Raw genomic sequence first — 19,862 nt, 5'->3', positions numbered from 1 at the left:
CGTGTATGGTATATACATTTATAAATGTATGAGTATTATTTAATTATATATGAACATTAAAATATGTAATTCATATAACATAAATATGAAAAAACAAATCGAAAAGATTTAAAGCTAATTTGCGGAAAGCTTTGGAAATTTATTTCATCTGCATTTTCTTTAACTTACAAGTATTAAAACAAGACCAAACATATAACAAAGACCAATAATCAAGTATACCTTATTATCATGAAAATCGTTATTATTATTTTGAAAATCTCGTACAATTTGTCTTCTTTGTTGAGACAAGCAAAATGGTGCGTAAAAATGCTTATTACCGCTTACAAAGTGAACTGTATTAATTAAAGCAAATTTATGCTGCTTTATATTTTTGACTTATTGTTAATATACATAAAAATATAATATAAAGTTATTTAATTTCAAATTTAATTCATTACAAAAATTAAAATTTTGAAGATGCTAAATATTATTTTTGTATATATTCTGTTAATTAATAAAAGAATTTAATAGTAAAATTAAATGCATAAAAAATCAACATAACAATAATACATATAATTTTAATATTATTATGTATTATGTAAGTTTATAAATTAGAATTTATTTATATTGGTTGTATAACACAAATATAAAAATCAAATACACGATGTTGCTTTATGTGAACCTAAATCAATTTTATTTTATTTAAGAAAGGATAATCAAAATATAAATGTATTTAAGAACTATGCATTATAACGATATATAAAAAAAATTTTATGAGTAACATAAATTTTTAATTTTTTATAAATTTTATTAAAAAACTCTCGTAGAGCAGTAAGCAATTGAAAGCAATGCTTTTTTTTCACCCTCTTTTTTATGTTTTTTTATAATTTTACTTATATTATATTACATATTATATTACAATATTAAATTAAATATTATATTACAATTATTTTAAATTATAATAATTTAGAATAATGCATTTTAAATTATTTTTGCAATCTTTCACGTAATTGCGGAAATTTATTAGCATAATTCACATTTGAGTAGTACACTTTCACATCTACTAAAAATTGATAATGTATCTATTTTTAAGATCTAACAGCAGCTTGTATTTCTGGATCCTTATGGGTACCATCGCAGAATGGGCGATGTTTGGTTTGTTTACAATTACAAAGCCAATAGTCTCCAGTTTTTTCCACTTTAAAACGAATTGGCCTAAAGAATAAATTTATATATAAATTTAATTGCGCTGAAATATTAAGTTTATAAAAATATTACCTTAATTTGATTTTGAGAAACTCGTTTTTATGAGTACCATCACAAATAGGTTGGCTTTTCGATTTCCCACATAAACACCAACTGTAAGTTTTATCTGGAATAATAGAGGACCAATAAGTTTATTGTTTTTTAAATTTGCAGTTAAATGATGTAATATAAATTTGTGTAGATAATAAGTTCTGCAAGTTTTAGTAATAATATTAAGAGTTTTCAGTAGAAAATATAATCTTATAATCTATTTCAAAAATAGCTGAGCGTAAGTTAGAAACGACATATTTAGTATATATCATATGTAAGTATAAAAACTATTTTTTATTGACTCAACAAAGTCTGTGACGATGAAGAGGCAATTTCAAATGGGGAAACGTGAGCGGATTCAAGTCCTGTAAAGTTATTAACTTGGCCGCATCTAGAATTTCGTCACATAAATCAATTGGATTATCTGCCACAGAATATAACTCAACAGGACTCAGTTCAATACGCTATTCAATTGTTTCAATACCACAATAATAAAAAATTATGTAATGTAAACTAAGCACTGAATAGATGCTCTATAAATTAATAAAAATGCTGAGTCGTAAATAAATTGGTATCTTCCCTGATACGACTTACTCTCTTCTAAGTGAAGTTTAAATGGTTTTTTATCATAAATTGCTCCATTTTCTGATTGTTGAGTTGCAGTATGTTTATCCTCGAGTAAATTCTTTGGAATACTTTTGGTTGTTGTTGCTTTGGTCGATGAGCTAAGTCGTATCTGTTTGCAAAAGAATATTGTATTGTGTAAATTGCAAATCGTTTATTAATATTAAGGAAAAGACTATAATTACATTTATCAAGCAATGTGTGCGTAAATTCCTTAGAAACATAGACATTTTGATTCAAATTAATAATATAATTCCTAAGACACTGAAATTGATTTGACAGCAAACATGTGTTACTTTCTAATCACGTATACGTGATAAAGCAAATGCTGCCACTAATATAAAATAGTTATGAAGAAATAAATTATAAAAAATATTTAAAATCTTTTTTATTAATTTATATGTTACACTTGCATTTAAAACTAGGCTCATTGGACAACCTTGCCATAATATCTTTTTGTTGTTTTATTAGATGAAAAGCATCGGAAGCCATAGTGACACTTGAACCCACCAAAATCATCTCCTAGAAATGCAAGATGGAGAAATTTTAGCCAGTGGACCATAAAGGTCAAATGCTAAAAACTCATTCCAGTAACCAAGGAAAAGGCAGGCATTAAAAAACAAAAGCTTTAGAATTTAGACGATAAAAATATATATTTTAAATTTGTATATGAATAAGTTAAGGACAAAAAATGTTATTGCTAAGTGGTAATGGTTAATATCGATATCGTGGTCGATATCGTGCAGATAGAGGACAAAGAATTAAAAATGCTTGTACCTCATAATATTAAGTAGATTGATGAAAAATAAACCTGGTGAAATACATCAGGAAAAGGATTTGATGGCTGGAAAAGTATTTTACCACTACAAAATACTACAGACCGACTACAGTCAGGCCTGAACGTGCAGTTAATGCATTCGGAGGTACTCTCCTTTTAAATACTAAAGTGTTTCATTTGAGATGATGAAAATCTGAATGAAATGTGAAATGAATATGCAAAGAATTTCCCTATTTATTGTTCGTAACAATACTACACCGCACTTATGTAAATATTTATTTATTGCACTTATTTATTATTTTTAGTTAAAAGTTTTCAAATATATTTATTTATTTATTAAACATCTTATAAAATTTTCACAATGGTAACATTCGCTGTCATACCGACATAACTTACTATTTCACTCAATAAAAAATGAACATTTTAGTATTCTAATATCATCATATATACGCATTTAATTTACTGCATGAATACAAAAATACGACACTTGATAACAATTGTAGTTATATGAATAAGCTCCTTTCCGTAATTATTTATATGAATATGTTATTTTCAGTTTTCTGTGTATTGTGCTGTGTCATAAGTGTTATTTTATTTAATTGCCAAATCCAATAATAAATAAAATGTTTTAACCATTATTCAACAATTTTGTATTCAATTTTTTAATACAATCTTTTATATTCTTCTAATGAGCTATGTATCTAAAGTTTTGTTTTAAAAAATTAATTGATTGGGTGCAGCATTATATATATATAAGTATGTATGAGTACTTATACATGTTCTGTTTCTAATATTTTTTAATTTTCGTATAATAGATATCATTTTCGGAGTTTTTAAAATATTAAAAAATGTGTGCTATATTTATTTGGTTTCCAATAATAATAAAAAATGTAGATTTATGCTTTTTGTATATGATGTGAAAAAAGATATTTTTTTTTCATATATAAAACTCCATCCAGTTCATGCTTTAACTTAGCAACCAAGAGCTTAAATTTATTTTAAATATTATTTTAGATAATTTCAATAACTTCGTAAATGAATGTAAAATTTTGTTTACGATATTAAAGTCTGACGTTATTCTAGACATGAACCAAAACATCAGCACATAAGAAAGAGTACAAGAATCAGCTGTGAATGAAAACAAAAATTATTCTTACCGGTAAAAATAAAATCTCATTAAAAGAGGTTCTGTTGTGAATGTGTTCGGATCGTTTAGGCGCAACGCATTGCATTTATGCGGAAAGCGGTTTGTGCTATTCTAATGCTAGTGTTTAGCAAATGCCTTTAAAAATATAAATTAAAAATACTCCCGCGTGTGTTGTGTGTGGATGAGTTTTTTTGTTTTTAAAGGCTTATAAGATCATTTCTCTTGCTGAAAGAAATTTACGTAAAGTACTACTACGCTGATATAAATAAAAGTATTAAAGTTTTGAAGTGAATTTTAATTTATTGGTATCGTATCTTGAAAAAACAAATTGGTACTGTAGTAATTAAAATTAAGAAATATTGAAATATGTCTGGAGATGTGCAACCGCGTAAACGCAAGGATAAGAAAAGAAAACGTGGTAAATTTATATATTTTTTTCATATTCTTGGCAGTTTATTAAAATTTATTAAAATTAAAAAAAAGTGTAGTAATAAATATATTTCTAAAAGCGGTTAAAGCAATTCATTATATAAAATTTGAATTTTCCCTTAGTATATTTATAAATATTAAAAAATTTCAATTTTCAATTATGACAACATACTAGGGCTGCCAACTCACATATATTACAGTTAAAAACAACAATAACAAATGTTACTGCCTAAGTGCTATAATTTAACATTTAAGGTGATTTTAGAGTAGAATCCTGCTTTCAGATATTGTTCGGATTCAAATGAAAATATACTTTTCCATTATTAATTTGAAACTGTTAAAGTGACAGAACTCCAATCTTGTGTCTAAAGCAATAAGAGCGAGCCGAGTTTGCTCCTAATATTGTATTTAAACTTTTCATTTTCTGATTAAATATAAAGATATATATATTGGTTTGATATTGTTTTTTTTTTTTTTAAATAAAGTATCCAAAATTAATCAACTAAAACCATGTATTTGTTCATCGCATATACCAATTGCTTCAAGCTTATGATGTGCAGAAAAATTTTTAATGTCTTTATCTTTAGAGAACTTTTTTTCTATTTTTTTTTAGTTTAGTACTGCGAATATTATTATAATTAACGCGCTTAATGCTGGCTTTAAAGACTGCAAAATGCAATTCATGCAATTCGTATAGATTAACCAATTTTCATGTTAATAAATAAATATAAATATAGAAATTATATTGCACAACTTTAGATGTCATAGCATTGATTTATTTCAGAATATAAGATATTAAACCTTTTCTTCAATGTTGTTGTTGTTGTAACCCGGAGATAATATGAAAGGATGTATATCCTTAGATAGAGAAGTAGGTTGGGAGTTGGGGGAGGATTGGGTGGGTAGGATAAAATTGAAGGTTAACCTGGATCCAGTTAGAGAAAGCTGGCCACTTCAATGGGGTTGGTCCAAAGGTTAATTGGACGAAGTTTTGTGTGTGGTAGGACAGGAGAATCGATGGGCAATGTCATGGTGAGAAGAGCTGCCGTTAGGGCACACATTGGGAATAGACGTGTTTATGCGTGAAAAGTAACTGTTTAGCATTCGGCTATATCCTGATCTCAATTGAGCTAAAACAGTTCTTGCTGTACGGGGGAAACGAGTTAATGAGGTTTGATAACTGTAAGTGTAAAAACAGTATTTAAAACTTCTTTTGGTTTTAGATACTAAACTTTAATTAGGTGTTATTAGAATTAAGAATTAAATTGATTTGAATAGGCATCTAAATATTGTGAAATGTATGATTACCGTCGTTGAAGATATTGTGAACTCATATTTATATATTATGTATATTTACAGTTGTATTATGATCTCTTAATCACAATTTTCAACTTGTATCTATATAACTTGTAATATGTAATTAAGAATAATTAAATTCCTTACAATATGTTTCATTGGATCCATTGATGGTTTAATTTGTCGTTATGGCGAAGACTTTTGAAACATAAATTGCAGTAATAAATTGAAATAGGCACCTAAATTTTTTTTAAGATCAGTTTTCACATGAAACAATGTTTTTGCTTATATTAAAATGTTTTATTTAGTTTGTTATACTCTTTTTTAAATATGTTGTTAGATATTTGTGTACTTATTAATTTAAATCTCCAAATAGACACCGTAACTATGAGGCACCGACAGTATTTTTTTATAGTAATTTTGTGAAATATTTTAGGGAGTTACTAGTAATATTTCTAAAAATGTGTATATTTTATGTTATATTGCTTTTGTCTTTATTTTAAACATTAAAACCGAAATATCTTTTAAAAGAAATTTTTTATCCCAATTGTCGTAACGATTTTAAATGAACGATATTATATAAAATATACAATATTATAAAGTATTTTTATAGTATATTAAAATGTTAATTAAATTTTACAATAATAAAGAGAGTAAGTTACAAATATCTTTTACTGCATATTAATCTCATTAAATATTAATAATATTTTTCTTAAAAGTGATCGGAAAATTCTATTTCACTACAGATATAGGTTTTTATACTACAAATTTTTCTTCTATTTGCATTGTTGTTGTGATGTCATTTATTTTTGTTTATTTTTAACATTTTGCTCAAATTTATTTAAAGATTTTTAAAATCAGGAAAAAGAACTACTATTGCTTTCATATGTTTCAAACGTAAAGCAAAATCTGCTGATCATCTGCTCATGTCTGCTCGTGAATCTTTTTATTCTTATCATATACAAATATATATATTTCTGTTAGATTCTTTGTGCTCTCTATGTGAAAGTTTCCTTTTCGAAGAAAAATAAATTTCTATATATGTTTACATTTATAAATATATAAGATACATATATAAAAGCATAATAGAAGTCAAAATTCTTTTACTTTCTGTTAGGATTTGGATCAGGTTCAAGAAAATTTTTACCACGTAGCAAAAATGGTATAAGTTTTTTACAAAATTTATATTACCATTATTATTAAATTCTGTTCTTTTGCATATTAATGAAATATACATTTTTTGTTTAATATAAATAGTTAACATATAATATACATATATATGTATATATCAGACACAATTTTGATTTTTTTGATTTATCTATGTTACATATTTGTTTTATCAACTCATAATAGTACCAGACATGAGATTACTGTTTAAGGTTATTGAACTTGCTCATCTTTGTGTTTATATGTCAAAAATATATAAAATGATGTTTTAGGATAAGATTAGATAAAGTGAAATAATTTAGATTATAACTAAAATAAAAGTGCATATTTGTTTTTATACAATTTGAAAGTAGTGGATGGTTAGGGGATAGATGAAACTTATAAAATAGCTGAGAAAAAATCTCATGTCTAGTTCTAGCAAGGATTACGTATCCAAGTGTCTCATTCACTAAGCGAGGTCTGGACGCAGGCTCACGTAGAAAAACAAAAGTTTTTAATGAAAAACCTACATAGAGACCGGACGCTATCTTGAAGTATTCCCGATAAAGTTCCAGGATAGAAACGATTTGGTACATGAGAGGGATTGCTTTTAGTCTGTGCAAATTGAGATACCACTATTGTGGTATCGACATACAATGCGTTAGGCATCCTTTCCACAAAAACAAAAAAAAAGTGTCTCATTCAACAAAATATTTATAGATATGGTCATAAATAATAAATAGCACAAGTAAACGAGGTTTTTTAACCTTGATTACATAGTAAAGCATTTCTTGTCTGCAACTAATGCTTAATGCACGATTTAATTACAGTTATTGGCTACAATAAATAACCAGTCCAATAAATAAACAGTCCAATTTTATGGAATAGAGTAGTCAGTGATGCATTTACTCAACTGCATTATTGGCTAACCAGTTTTTAACAGCCAGTTTTACTAAAGTCCAATTTTATAGAATAGAATAGTCAGTGATGCATTTACTTAACTGCATTCTTATCAATTTTAGCCATCCACTGCGCTGAGTATTATATTGAGGCATTAAAGGATCTCTCTTATTCTGAGCAATTTGTTTAAAGGTTATAAGAGATGTACATAATTAGAGAATATAATTATATTCTGATTCAGTGTCGGGTTGGTTAGTCGCAGTGGCAGGCCATTAGACGACTTCCATGTACATCAATTAGCGATTTTTCGCCATTTTACTACCACATTCATTGCAAGAACCCTAGTTTAGAAGTAGAGACTAAATCCATTCCGCCGAATTTAGGTAATTTAATAGGTCTTTCGTCTTCACCGATGAACAGTATGATAAACTATCAAAGAAGTATTTTCCCAAGAACCGCCAAAGCCAGGCATTTACAGAGAAAATATATTATGGTTTCTTTCTCTTGCGAGTTTCCACAACTTATGTAGTGAGGGTTATGGGGAATGTGCGTGAGTTCCTACACACCAATAACCAGTAAGAACTGTTGTAAGCTTTGCAGTGTTAACACGGTTACGTTAATGCTGATAATATTTTGTAGAAGTATTTGTAGAAGTATTTGCAATGAATAAAAGTTTTAATTTGAACATCCCAAACCCACAACTCATTTTAAAGGAATTTGTATAGGTAGTAATTCTAGAGTTATACCCAACCAGCGTTTAAATTACAATAACTAGCTATACCAGCTAGAAATGTCAAAAATGAAGTACAGCGTACGGTTACGTGCATAATTCTTTGGTGCCTACCACATAATTCTTTGGTGTTCCAATGGAGCGGTTACCGATACGGCAGGTATACGTTAAATAAATCTGTACTTCTGTTTTTCATACAATTGAACTTCACTGAGAGTCGTTAACTACTGTAGAATAAAAAGAGAGGGAGCGAGAGGTAGTGTTTGTTTATCCTTAAAGGAGATATTGCTTTTGATATTTAATGTCTTGAGTTATAGTATGTTTCCAATAGCTTCGTTAGACCACTTAGCTCACTTGAGATTGCTTGAATTACTTGAATCTCAAGTAAGTTAACTGGTTTAATGAAGCCAGTGGAAGCGTACTATTAGATAGATTTTCTGCGTAGTACGTGAATTATAAGTTTTGTTTGTATATGTTATTCTGCAAGCATTAATGCATTAAGTAATTTTATAATTATAAAAATATAAAATTATATATACAATTTTAATTAACTTTGTAAATTGGCAATTGTCCATAAAAGTGCCCCCTTGTTTGGTTTTTCCTTGTTCAATGATTCTCTTGAACTTTCTTTAGTTTTTATTTTTGTTTACAGTTCTTTTGTTTATTGTTCGTAAATTGTTTTTACGTTTTGAAATTATTCAAAAATTTGTTCGTACATTTCCGTATAAGCTTTTGATATTTTTAATATTTCATTCATTTATGTTATATACATTTAAATTGTGGTGTCTGATATAATCACCGTTGATATGGATTATTAATTTGTTTTTAATTATAAATCATATATAAAATATTACAAATTTACATAACTTTTGTTTATAAATATAAACAATAATACGTTCCTAATGAATTATTATTAATTTCTATATATTGTATAATAATTTAAAAATGTTTTAATTCCAGAATTGAGTAATGCTTATCTGATATTTATTGGATTGGATTAATATTTTTAATTAATCGAGTTTTTAAATCATGAATATAATAAATCATAAATATATAAATCATATATATAATATATTACTTCGTTTGTATAATTTTAAAAAACATTTAAAAACTTATTGATAATAAAACATCTATATATAAGAATTTCGACTTTAATGCAGTTATACAGCATAAGTGCAATGCAATGAGAGATGGAAGAAGAAGATGTCGGGCGGTGAAAAAACTATTTAATGTAACATTAATAATTAAAATAGTTAAATGCTTTCGCCATGAACCATTTATGGTACTTCATATCAGATACCAAAATTTTTAGTATACTGTTAGTATAGTCCTGTTCCTTGACTTATAAGCTGCTTTAAGTAAAAGCGAATTTTAGTAGTAAGAAATTATTTGCTTAGATTATATTCGTTTTTCGTTTTAATAGTAATTTTAAAATAAAAATATTATTAACTAATAATTACATTGCTATGCTTTTTAAATCTAGATGCTTTAGATCGTAAGCCAGAAGGCGATATATCTCGTCAATCAAGCTTTCAAGGTACTATGTCCCCCAGTTTTGTGTTCATTTCCAACTAATAGCAAAACTTTAAAAAAAAAAAAACGAATAAATTAACAAATAAAAATTGATTAATATTTTTTAATAATTTTGTCTAATAAATTAATTTTTTCAATAGATGAAGATGAGTCTTCACATGGTGTTCATATAACTAAAATGGGAACAGATGACGTACATTTACACGTTCATCACGACCATGGAACCGGAGGACATTGGTGTGCCAAAGTGCTTTTCTTTTCTTTGTTAGCAATACTGTTAGGTATTATTTCATTGATTATCTTAGAAAATCGTGGGTTATCTGATTGTAAGTTGTTAAAAATGTATGTTAAAAATGTATCTTGACTAATAGATTTTTGATTTGAAGTGGATACTCCATTATCAGAATCTAGGTTTTCCAATTATTTTGATGGATGGGTTGAGGAGCATCGGGAAGAACATGGACATGATGCAGTAGAGGCATCAATACAAGAGCATGACGAGCATGATGAACCATTTGAGGAAGAAGAAGATGATGAAGAAGCCGATGAGGAGGAAGATGAAGAAGAAGAAGATGAACATGAACATGATATAGAAGGAGATGACGATGAGAATGAAAAAGATACTAAAGAAGATAGTGAAGAAAATATAACAGAGGAACCTTCAACAGAAACTGATAAAGACGATGAGGATGAAGACAAAGGTGAAGAAAATGTAACTGAAGAAGTCAGTAAAGAACAAACTGTTGAAGACGAAGATGATGATAATGACATAAATGAGGATACTGCTGAAAATGATGAAGAGCCAGAAACCAAAGAAACTCGAGAAGACAACGATAATAATGTTAGTAATGCCGATGAAGAAGACGAAGAAGATGAACAAGACGAAAACACTGCAGAAGCTGAAGATGCTGAAGAATCTAATGAACCTATAACGGTTTCACAGGAAAATAGTCAACAAACAAATGAAGATGATGATGATAATGAAAATGATGAGGGTGAAAGTAAGGATAAGGATAATGAGGATGAGGATGAGGATGAAGACAGTAAAAATAATGAAGAACCATTTGATGAGGTATGTCATGCACAAAATAAATAAAAAATAATTGAGAGAAAATAATTTCAAAATATAAAAAATTTTTAAATGAATTTTGTTCCTGTAACATTGCACTACTTAAACATAATATTTTACATATTTCTGTGGGTCTGAAAATTCATTAAATCTTATATCTATCTTTGAAAAAATTATTTTAATCTCTTCTTTTTTAAATGTGATTTGCGTCTGTTTCCATTTCAGTAGTATTGAGTTATTTGTTTTGATTACTTTTTTAAATTATTATCTACCTATTTTATGATGAATTTTACTGTAGCTCAGCTCTCTTATGATATATGTTTACTCTATTGTTGTATGTTTAAGGTACACTGTTATTCAGATAGGGAGAGGAACTGTCCGTGGAAAGGTAATACTCCCATAATGATGTTAGTATTATGATGAGTATAAACAATAATTATAAAAATTAAAAATAAAATTTATAGAATTTTTGCTGACTGAATAAATATTTTTAATATAGTCAAATATTGGTTTAATAATATATATTAGCAAATATTGTCCGTAAAGCGTCGGTAGTCAAATGAGTGGAAACTATCATGTTGCCAATTTAATTTTTGTTGTCATATTGGTAGGCAATTAAATTTCTATAACAAAAGCTTATGACCTCGATTGACTGCCCCTTATTATTGCACTGACGTTTGACACTAAAAATGACATATTAGTGAAAGCTAGACATTTTAGTATTCTTATCATGTTTGATTTTAAATCACATATTTGTCTTTATGTTGTTATAATTCTTATTATATATATTATACATAAATACGAGTACTTACGCTTTTTTCTGTTTAAGGAGGACGATGATGGAACATTTGAGTCATTAGAAAATGTTGTAGACAACGACGCTGAAGAAATGGCTTTACTTAAAGAAAAAGCACGGCTGCAGGCTGAGGAAGCCGAGAAAAATGCACCACCTTCAGCGGAAGATAATGAAGAGGGTGGAGCTGCATCTTCATGGGCATCTTCACGTAAGTGATTTATTTTGTTGATTTTAATAAATGTATTGAATGTACATTTTAATAGAAATGAAAAAAAGTATAGGCTCTAATTTGTACTGTTATTCGATATAGGTACAATTTTTGTGAATATTATTGAAATTAATTACAAAATTATTTAAATTAAGTTATAATTCAGTTATGGTAATAAAATTTTATTCATTAGAGATCTGAACTTCATATTTTGAATTCTCCACCTTATCATTAGATTAAATTGATGGAATGTACAAGAAAGTGCAAAGTTTTTAAATTAAATATGTTTTTAATATAGAATGTTAAATATTTAAAAAGAAATCTTTAACCTAAGCATAAAATTTTGCAGTTGCGGTTAAAATTGGCGTTGGTGTGGCACTTGCATTAGTTGCACGCCTTGTTTTAATTAGGAAAAATCCAAATTCAAGTGAGTTTTTCCAGAAACAAAATCTTTATAATTAAAGATAAATAAAATAAAATAGTTGCTTCTTGTGCTGCTTTAATTTTGTTAATCTTTATAATTGGCGCCAACTAATTAAAAAAAAATAAAAGTAACTATGAAATGCCATAATATTTAGAAATTATATTTGTTAAAATTTATTTAATGTTGGCATGTTTAATTGTTGTAAATTAATAACATTTTTATTTCCATAGAATTCTAACAATTTGCAAACATTATTTTGTTAAAAAATTGTAAAAATTATATTTCTAATTTGCACTTTCTTTTAGTATATGAGTTAAAAATTTAAAAAAAAGTTCGATATTGTATTTATTTAACAAAGACTTTTTTTTAATTATTTTATATTAATTTTTAATTAAAATTTGTGTATATTTTAGTTGTTGAAATGTTTAAAATATTATACGCATTTTATATAGTCCGCAATTGTATGTATGCTGCAAATATTATTTGTTGTAAAAGCAAACAAAAATTTATCAATAATGTTTATTTATTTAATGTGTTTACATATATTTTTATATGCAAATAAATCAATAATGTATATAGCCGATGAACCATTGCCTGAAGTTGTAATGAAGCGACGACTAACTATTGCAACGGCTGAAGATAACTTTCCGGATGACGAGGAGGTGCCATTGTTACCTGAAGACGGTTCATAAAAAAATTGTTTTAAAATTTTTAAAATCCAAATAAGAGGTTCAAAACTCTTAAAGAATTCTCTTTGAATAAGATTTTTTTTTTAAATTATAAAAAATTATACTGAGCTTGTAACCGAGTAACAAAGTAACAGTGCAAAGCGGTAACAAAAAATTTATTTCAAGTAAATGTATTTTATTCTAGTCGCTTGGTACTGTTATAACGCTACTCAAGATTTTGAACACTTCGACTACATTACTGACATCTTAAAGAAAATTAGTTTTTCTATCAATTCTTTTAAAACATTATTAAAATAATATTGACTAAAAAAGTGGGCTATTTGAATATTAACGAAATACTAGTACATCATTACCCATCCATATAACATTGCTGAGGCTGTTTACAAGTAACCTAACAAGATATTTTAACCTTAACCTCCATTTTAACAAAATGGGTCTGACTAATAATACAGATTGTTGTTTTTGCCTGAAAGAGAAAAAACTTTTTTCTATCGCAATAGTTGTGATTGTCTAGCTTACATATAGGATCTAGAAAATCCTGCGGCAAGATATTTCCAACGAGGGGCATTCTGTCCCTTACTTGAAAGGGTCAGGGTGAACTTTTGTTCAGTTAAAGTCATTTCTAATACAAAAGATCTACTATGGTGTCGTGCAGTGCTTCACTGGAAATCTATTTTCTACAATATTCTAACGGCAAACAAATTAATATGTCAATAAACGACTCATCTGAATAGGTTAATAAAGCATATACCATAAAATGTTATTTGCAATATAAATTGAAAACCTTTTTTATTTGAAAACTTTAGAAGTCACTTTTCAAAAAAATTTTTTTATGTGCTATCTACTTTTTTTCTACAATATATGACCTAAACTAATCATATGAATGATTTATAAAATATTAAGGGTTTTTATGATGAAAAATTGTTTAGGGTACACTTTCCTTGACGCTGTACATGTTAGTTGATATTGAAAATAGTATGCTTCCGATTATCCGAACAACCCGGCTATCCTAAAACTACAAAGTTTACTATCTATTTAATCCGAACTTTTGAATATGAATGTCCGGATTAAAGAAAGCATATTGTTTGATTTTTTCTTTTTCTTATACCAAGCAATCAAATCTTACATTAATACTGTCTTTAAACGGAACACCCTCCTGTTAAATAAGTGCATTACAAACACTGGGTTTTTGACGTATTCAATTACGTTTCGAAAATTTAAACCATAACCTTGTATTCACTAGGTTATTAAGGCAAAGGTTAAATTTTTATAATGCTTATATTTAAATTTCATCATCTTTATTCCTTTAGTATATAGTATCTATTAAATTCATTTATTTAAATATGTGAACTGAATTGAGTTTTAATCGTTTTCAACCTCTTTTTTGGATGAAATTTAACTAATTTACGGTCTTTTTGACTGAATTGTGATACATTGATTTTTATTTTTTCAAAAGAACAATATTCTGAAGAAGAAATTGAGATTGAAGAGGAAATTGAATATGTTGACGATGACGATGATCAGGATCCTGTTTACATTAAGGACAGAATTAATGCTGACAAAAGTACTTACGTGCCTGAAACTTTTGAAGATTTAAATGCACAATATCGGCCTAAAGATTACAAACCTATTATAATAACTGAATCAACAACAACAAATAAACAAACTGATAATGTGTATGATAAAAATGATAATAAAAACTTTAATAAAGCAACAGTCACAACCACAAGTTCACTTTCAACATCAACTCAGGCATCACACCAGTTCAGTATGCCATCTACAGCAAGCCCATCAGTGCAAACAAATCTACAAAACACCACACCTAAAACAACGTTATCAGCACAAACTGAAATGATCGACATACCATTTACAGCAGCTTCATCTTCAGTTTCAGCACAAAAGCCGCCTAAAACAGTTGTGCAATCAACGCCCTCACCGAAGCCTATTAAACGTGTAGTCACGCATGATGTGGAAACTTTAGATAGCGACGAAGATCTTGATTATGATCCAGATGATATATATGATGGTGAAGAATTGAGTGAAGAGGAGGAGGAGGATGAGGTTGAAATCGATGAAGATATACTTGATGAAGCCTCCGATGAAATATCCGATGTTGACGATACTGAATTGATGAATCGACTAGAAGCCAAATATGGCAGACTACCTACAAAAGAATATGAAAGCGATGAGGATCCTGATGATCCTACATGGACACGTAATTACTGAATGTGCTTCAACCTAGTCTCGTAACTCTTTCGTTTAGGTTTAGTTTGACATTTTTCATATTAAATTTCATCAAATCTGTATATCGTATATCGTATATCGAACACCAACATTCATATTAAAATGAAACAAACCATTTCCCAGTACATCAATTTTCCTATAACTCTATATTTATACTAAATAATAGTAAGTGATAGTAAGTAATAGTAAGTTAAATTATTACTTAATTTTATGGTAGATATACATAATACATATCATTATTAAAATTGAGGGTGGAGAATTTGTTATTGTTTTTGTTTTTGTATTATTTTTTAATTATATATTTATACAAAAGTTTTTTATATATTATATATATTTATACAATTCAGGAAAATACGATATGTTTTGTAATAAAACTTAATTTTCTATAGAAATTAAAGCAAAACAGCCTTCGGATAATACTGGTGGAGCACAAGCCTATAATATTGATGATAATGATGAAAATGAATATTACGATGATCTATTTGAAAAAGAGTTACGAAGAGCCAATGAGGAAATGATGCGAGAGGTAAAATAGAGTAAATAAATTATATAATTTTTTACTGTACTACAGTTTATTTTTTTCTATTGGATTGCTTTAAGTAGTGATATTCTATTGTTGTCAAAAATGTTAAAGACAAATACTTGACAATATTCGAAACAGCGTTGTATGGTCAGTCAAATTTCAATAAAATAACTAAAATTTTTGTCTTTATCTTTTCTTTCGTATTCGAATCCGTTAAACTTTTAAATAGTTTCTTTTCGTCATAAAGATACGTCACTTTTGGCAAGAAAAAAATACCATTTATGTTATAGATTGTTATAAGATATGACAATAGATAAGATGTGACCCTTATGCCAAATATGAAGAAAGTAATTCGAAGAATAATTTATCCAATTTGGCTATTGATACATATGTCTAGTTGCATGTTGCATTGTCTTGATAAAAAAACTTTCTTCTGCGAATTGTTAGGTGATTATCATGCAATTTTCAAATGTTCATTTGCATTTTCTATATATTTTAAATGTTGCTATATTCAAATATATAACAGTTTAAGTGACTTTTTGTGAGAGTATTCTATGCAAAGTACAGAAACTACATTTGAAGCAGTGAAAGTAGAATCACAGAATTTGTCGTTAGGTATACACCTAAACCTATTTAAAGCTATAAACAGAATAAATGATAGTTTTTAACGTAGTGCAGTAAAATATTTTATTTTATTTTTAATTTCTCTTACAACGTATATTATATTTTTTTTTAACTTCTTTTCTCTTCAGTTAAATTATTTATAGAATCCAAAAGTCCCGTCATTTAGCTTTTAATACTTTGAATAAAACTAATACTTAACTTTGTTTGTTCTTTTGCTAGATTAAGAATTTTTCCTATTTATGAAACCAGAAAAATAATATTTATTTTCATATATAATAACTGAATAATTGAGTATTAATATTAATTAATGTTATATGTTAACAATTAACAGCTAATATTGATTACAATTAATATAAAATATATCCAGACAAAAACTTAAACTTGACTATATAATATAATATAAATTAAAAATTTTATACAAAAACATTTATACATTTTTATTAATTTTGATTTAATAATAGTGTTGCGTTTTGTTTTTTCTAAATAACAATTTATCTCGATATTTAACTTTAAAACAAATTAATATGAACGCCTAAACACACCCACAAAACATGGTAACATTTTAATTTGTTTAATTTTAAAAATTAGATATTGACATAAATTAAAAATAAGTACTTTTTTTAATTTATTTTAATGATTTATTTATTATTACTTAATATTTTTGCATTTTTTATTTAATTTTTTTTTTGCATGCATATTTATTTGTTGATTTTTTCCCTATCAATGCTGATATTTCTTGCTTTACATAAATAACATTTAATAACGACCACAAAGAATTATAATGCTGCATTAAAACTATACGACGAACTCTCCCAAGCACATCCTGATAAGCCAAAAATTTTCCTCGTAAAAGCAAAAGCGTTGGATCAATTATCGGAGAAACAACGTAGCAATTATTTGCTGAAAGAAGCTTTGAATGCCTATAAACGTTACTTAGCTTTCGATAAGATCCTGAAAAATCATACCGAATATCGTGAAGCCGGAAATCGTTGCATCGAACGTTTACGTTTCCTTGGTATGTATGTATAAAATAGTAGTTTCTGTATATACTTTTATATATTTCACTTAAAGAGTTTTGCTTTTAACGTATTTATGATGTGTATTTATTTATTTTATAATATATATTATATATAATAACATTTTGACTCTGTTATATTTTATTTTTGTCTTTGAAGGTTTACACATGCAAACTATAGCCATTCATCAGTATATGATTGATCGTTTTCCAGATGAGCCTGAGCATAAAAATCAGTTAGTTGTTTCATGGCTTATGATGAATCGGTAATATTTTTACATTATTGTATATATCATATAAATGTGTAAATATTTTCATATTTTAATCTTTTTAGTTACACAGAAGCTAAAATTATACTGAAAGAAATACTGAAGAGATGGCCTGATGACGGGTTTGCTCAAGTACATTACGGATTCATACTAAAACAATATTATATGGATAATGAAAATGCTGCACTTTATCTTAAAAAAGGTATAGATTCTAAAGCACCCGGTACGCAGGATGGTCGCTTCTTTTATAACTTAGGCGATGCGTTGCAACGTTTACATCGCCAACCAGAAGCTCTTGAAATTTACAAACGTGGTGCGGAATTGAAATTATATCCTTCTACATATCAGCGTTCTCTATACAATTATCCTTCTTTACTTGCGCAACCATTTTGGACCAAAGAAGAAACTACATATGCCTCTTTTTTCGATATCTTAGAAAATAACTGGCAAGCTATTCGAGATGAAGGTTTAAATTTGTTAAGTGCTGACAATTTATTTTTAAATGAAGCAGAAAATCTGAGGGAAATTGGTGATTGGAAACAATTTGAGATATATGCCCGTGGACAGCGTCATGATGAAAATTGCAATAAAGCTCCAATGACTTGCGAAATGATAGAGAGCTTTCATGCCGCCAGTAAATGTAAGCGAGGTCAAGTAAAATTTAGTGTTATGTTACCAAATACTCATGTATGGCCGCACTGTGGTCCCACAAATTGTCGTTTACGTGCACATTTAGGTTTAGTTATACCAGATGGTACTGCTATACGTGTTGCTGAGGAGACACGGTAATTATTTCTCTATAATTTATTCACATTATACAAATTTATATAAACTTTCAAAATTGTTTGTTGCAGTAATTGGCAAGAGGGCAAATTCATTATTTTTGATGATAGTTTCGAACATGAGGTATGGCATAATGGGAGCAGTATGCGACTGGTTTTAATTGTAGATGTTTGGCATCCTCAGTTAACTGAACTGCAACGCACATATTTATCACCAATTTAGTTGTATAAAACCTTAATGCTCAAATGTTAACGCATTGTTAATATCAAGTTCCTGTGTTTTCTCCAAACACCAAATGCAGCTTATAGATATATTTCAATATATATTAATATGTAAATCACATTTTCACAATAAGCAAGACCATTTTGAAAAAATAATTTTCATTTGTGTCTTAAAGAATACAATTTTAAAGTAAAATTAGAAAATTAATTGAATAAAACGCAATTAACTCGATTACATTTTGTATTAAAATAATATTATATATATTGTATATAAATATGAATATTTTTACTCTTTATATTGTAAATTTGTACATAATTTTAAAAGTATGTATAACTTTGTACGTCCACTTAGTTTAGTTCATTATATTACGTTAATCCTATATGTTTACATATATAATAATTTAAAGACAATCATAGATATTAAATTAAACAATTTATTACAATTTAAATAAACATAGAACAAATTTCATGTCAGCTATTAATTTTATTTAATTACATTGTGCTCTAAAATCAACATTGTTAATACATGATAAATAAAATAAATATGAACTCAAATTATGATTTATATTTCACACTTATATATATATTTTTTTAAATTTTTTAATTGAAGAGAGAGTTAATAACAGCTTTTTATTAGTTATATTTAGTTATTAGTTATTTATGTAATTTAACCTTAATTTATAATTCAACCCATCTTGAACGAATAATTTAAATATCCTATTTTCGATGTACAATCATAATAAATTGGCTAATAAACTTTTTGGAAATGTAAAATTATTATTTTATATTTTCTCTTTGATATGTTAACGTTACGTTAACATAATCAATGGTCTTTAGATATATTTATTGGCTTAATTGTCCACACATAATTATTAGAGTGAAATCGCTAATAATAAATCCCTGTTAAATTTAAAAAATTTGACCAAAAATTATATACAAACATAATTACTATCCCGATTTTAAAATTTTCTGTAATTAATACTAAACATAATATAATATAAGAAACAAGTAAGAACTTATTCTAAACTTATTTAGAACTTATTCTAAAGATAATACATCTTAAGAATAAGTGCTCTCACGCAAGGATCTTTTATGAATTTCCTATACAAATTGTGAATACCCAACAATTTCTGTGGAAG

General features: G+C 27.3%; 2 protein-coding genes across 8 annotated transcripts; one reads left to right on the top strand and one right to left on the bottom strand.

Annotated features, from left to right (window-relative positions):
• Positions 1 to 965: 965 nt before the first annotated feature.
• LOC119682410 (CDGSH iron-sulfur domain-containing protein 3, mitochondrial) lies at positions 966 to 2,199 on the bottom strand. The gene is made up of 4 exons (XM_038095845.1): positions 2,085 to 2,199; positions 1,870 to 2,011; positions 1,258 to 1,351; positions 966 to 1,194 (listed from the first exon to the last, which is right to left on the bottom strand). The coding sequence occupies exons 1-4, from the start codon at positions 2,127 to 2,129 to the stop codon at positions 1,068 to 1,070; spliced, it is 408 nt and encodes a 135-aa protein (XP_037951773.1). The 5' UTR covers positions 2,130 to 2,199; the 3' UTR covers positions 966 to 1,067.
• A 1,535-nt stretch (positions 2,200 to 3,734) lies between these two features.
• On the top strand, positions 3,735 to 18,938 carry LOC119673828 (aspartyl/asparaginyl beta-hydroxylase). 7 transcript variants are annotated; one of them, XM_038084899.1, is made up of 14 exons: positions 3,735 to 4,239; positions 9,809 to 9,862; positions 9,999 to 10,184; positions 10,245 to 10,930; positions 11,757 to 11,931; positions 12,281 to 12,358; positions 12,769 to 12,816; positions 12,935 to 13,039; positions 14,501 to 15,259; positions 15,678 to 15,814; positions 17,210 to 17,450; positions 17,611 to 17,716; positions 17,785 to 18,504; positions 18,574 to 18,938. In XM_038084899.1, exons 1-14 carry the CDS (start codon positions 4,191 to 4,193, stop codon positions 18,722 to 18,724), a joined length of 3,495 nt encoding a protein of 1,164 aa, XP_037940827.1. In that variant the 5' UTR covers positions 3,735 to 4,190; the 3' UTR covers positions 18,725 to 18,938. The 7 variants fall into 7 exon arrangements, with proteins under 7 accessions (XP_037940827.1, XP_037940826.1, XP_037940830.1 ...); XM_038084898.1 differs by having other exon boundaries at positions 3,735 to 4,242; XM_038084902.1 differs by lacking the exon at positions 9,809 to 9,862.
• The last annotated feature ends 924 nt before the right edge of the window (positions 18,939 to 19,862 follow it).

Source organism: Teleopsis dalmanni, chromosome 2, assembly GCF_002237135.1.
Source record: "Teleopsis dalmanni isolate 2A chromosome 2, ASM223713v2, whole genome shotgun sequence".
NCBI classification, from domain to species: domain Eukaryota; kingdom Metazoa; phylum Arthropoda; class Insecta; order Diptera; family Diopsidae; genus Teleopsis; species Teleopsis dalmanni.
Note: the sequence above shows the minus strand (reverse complement) of the source record. Positions and strands in the feature narration are given on the sequence as shown.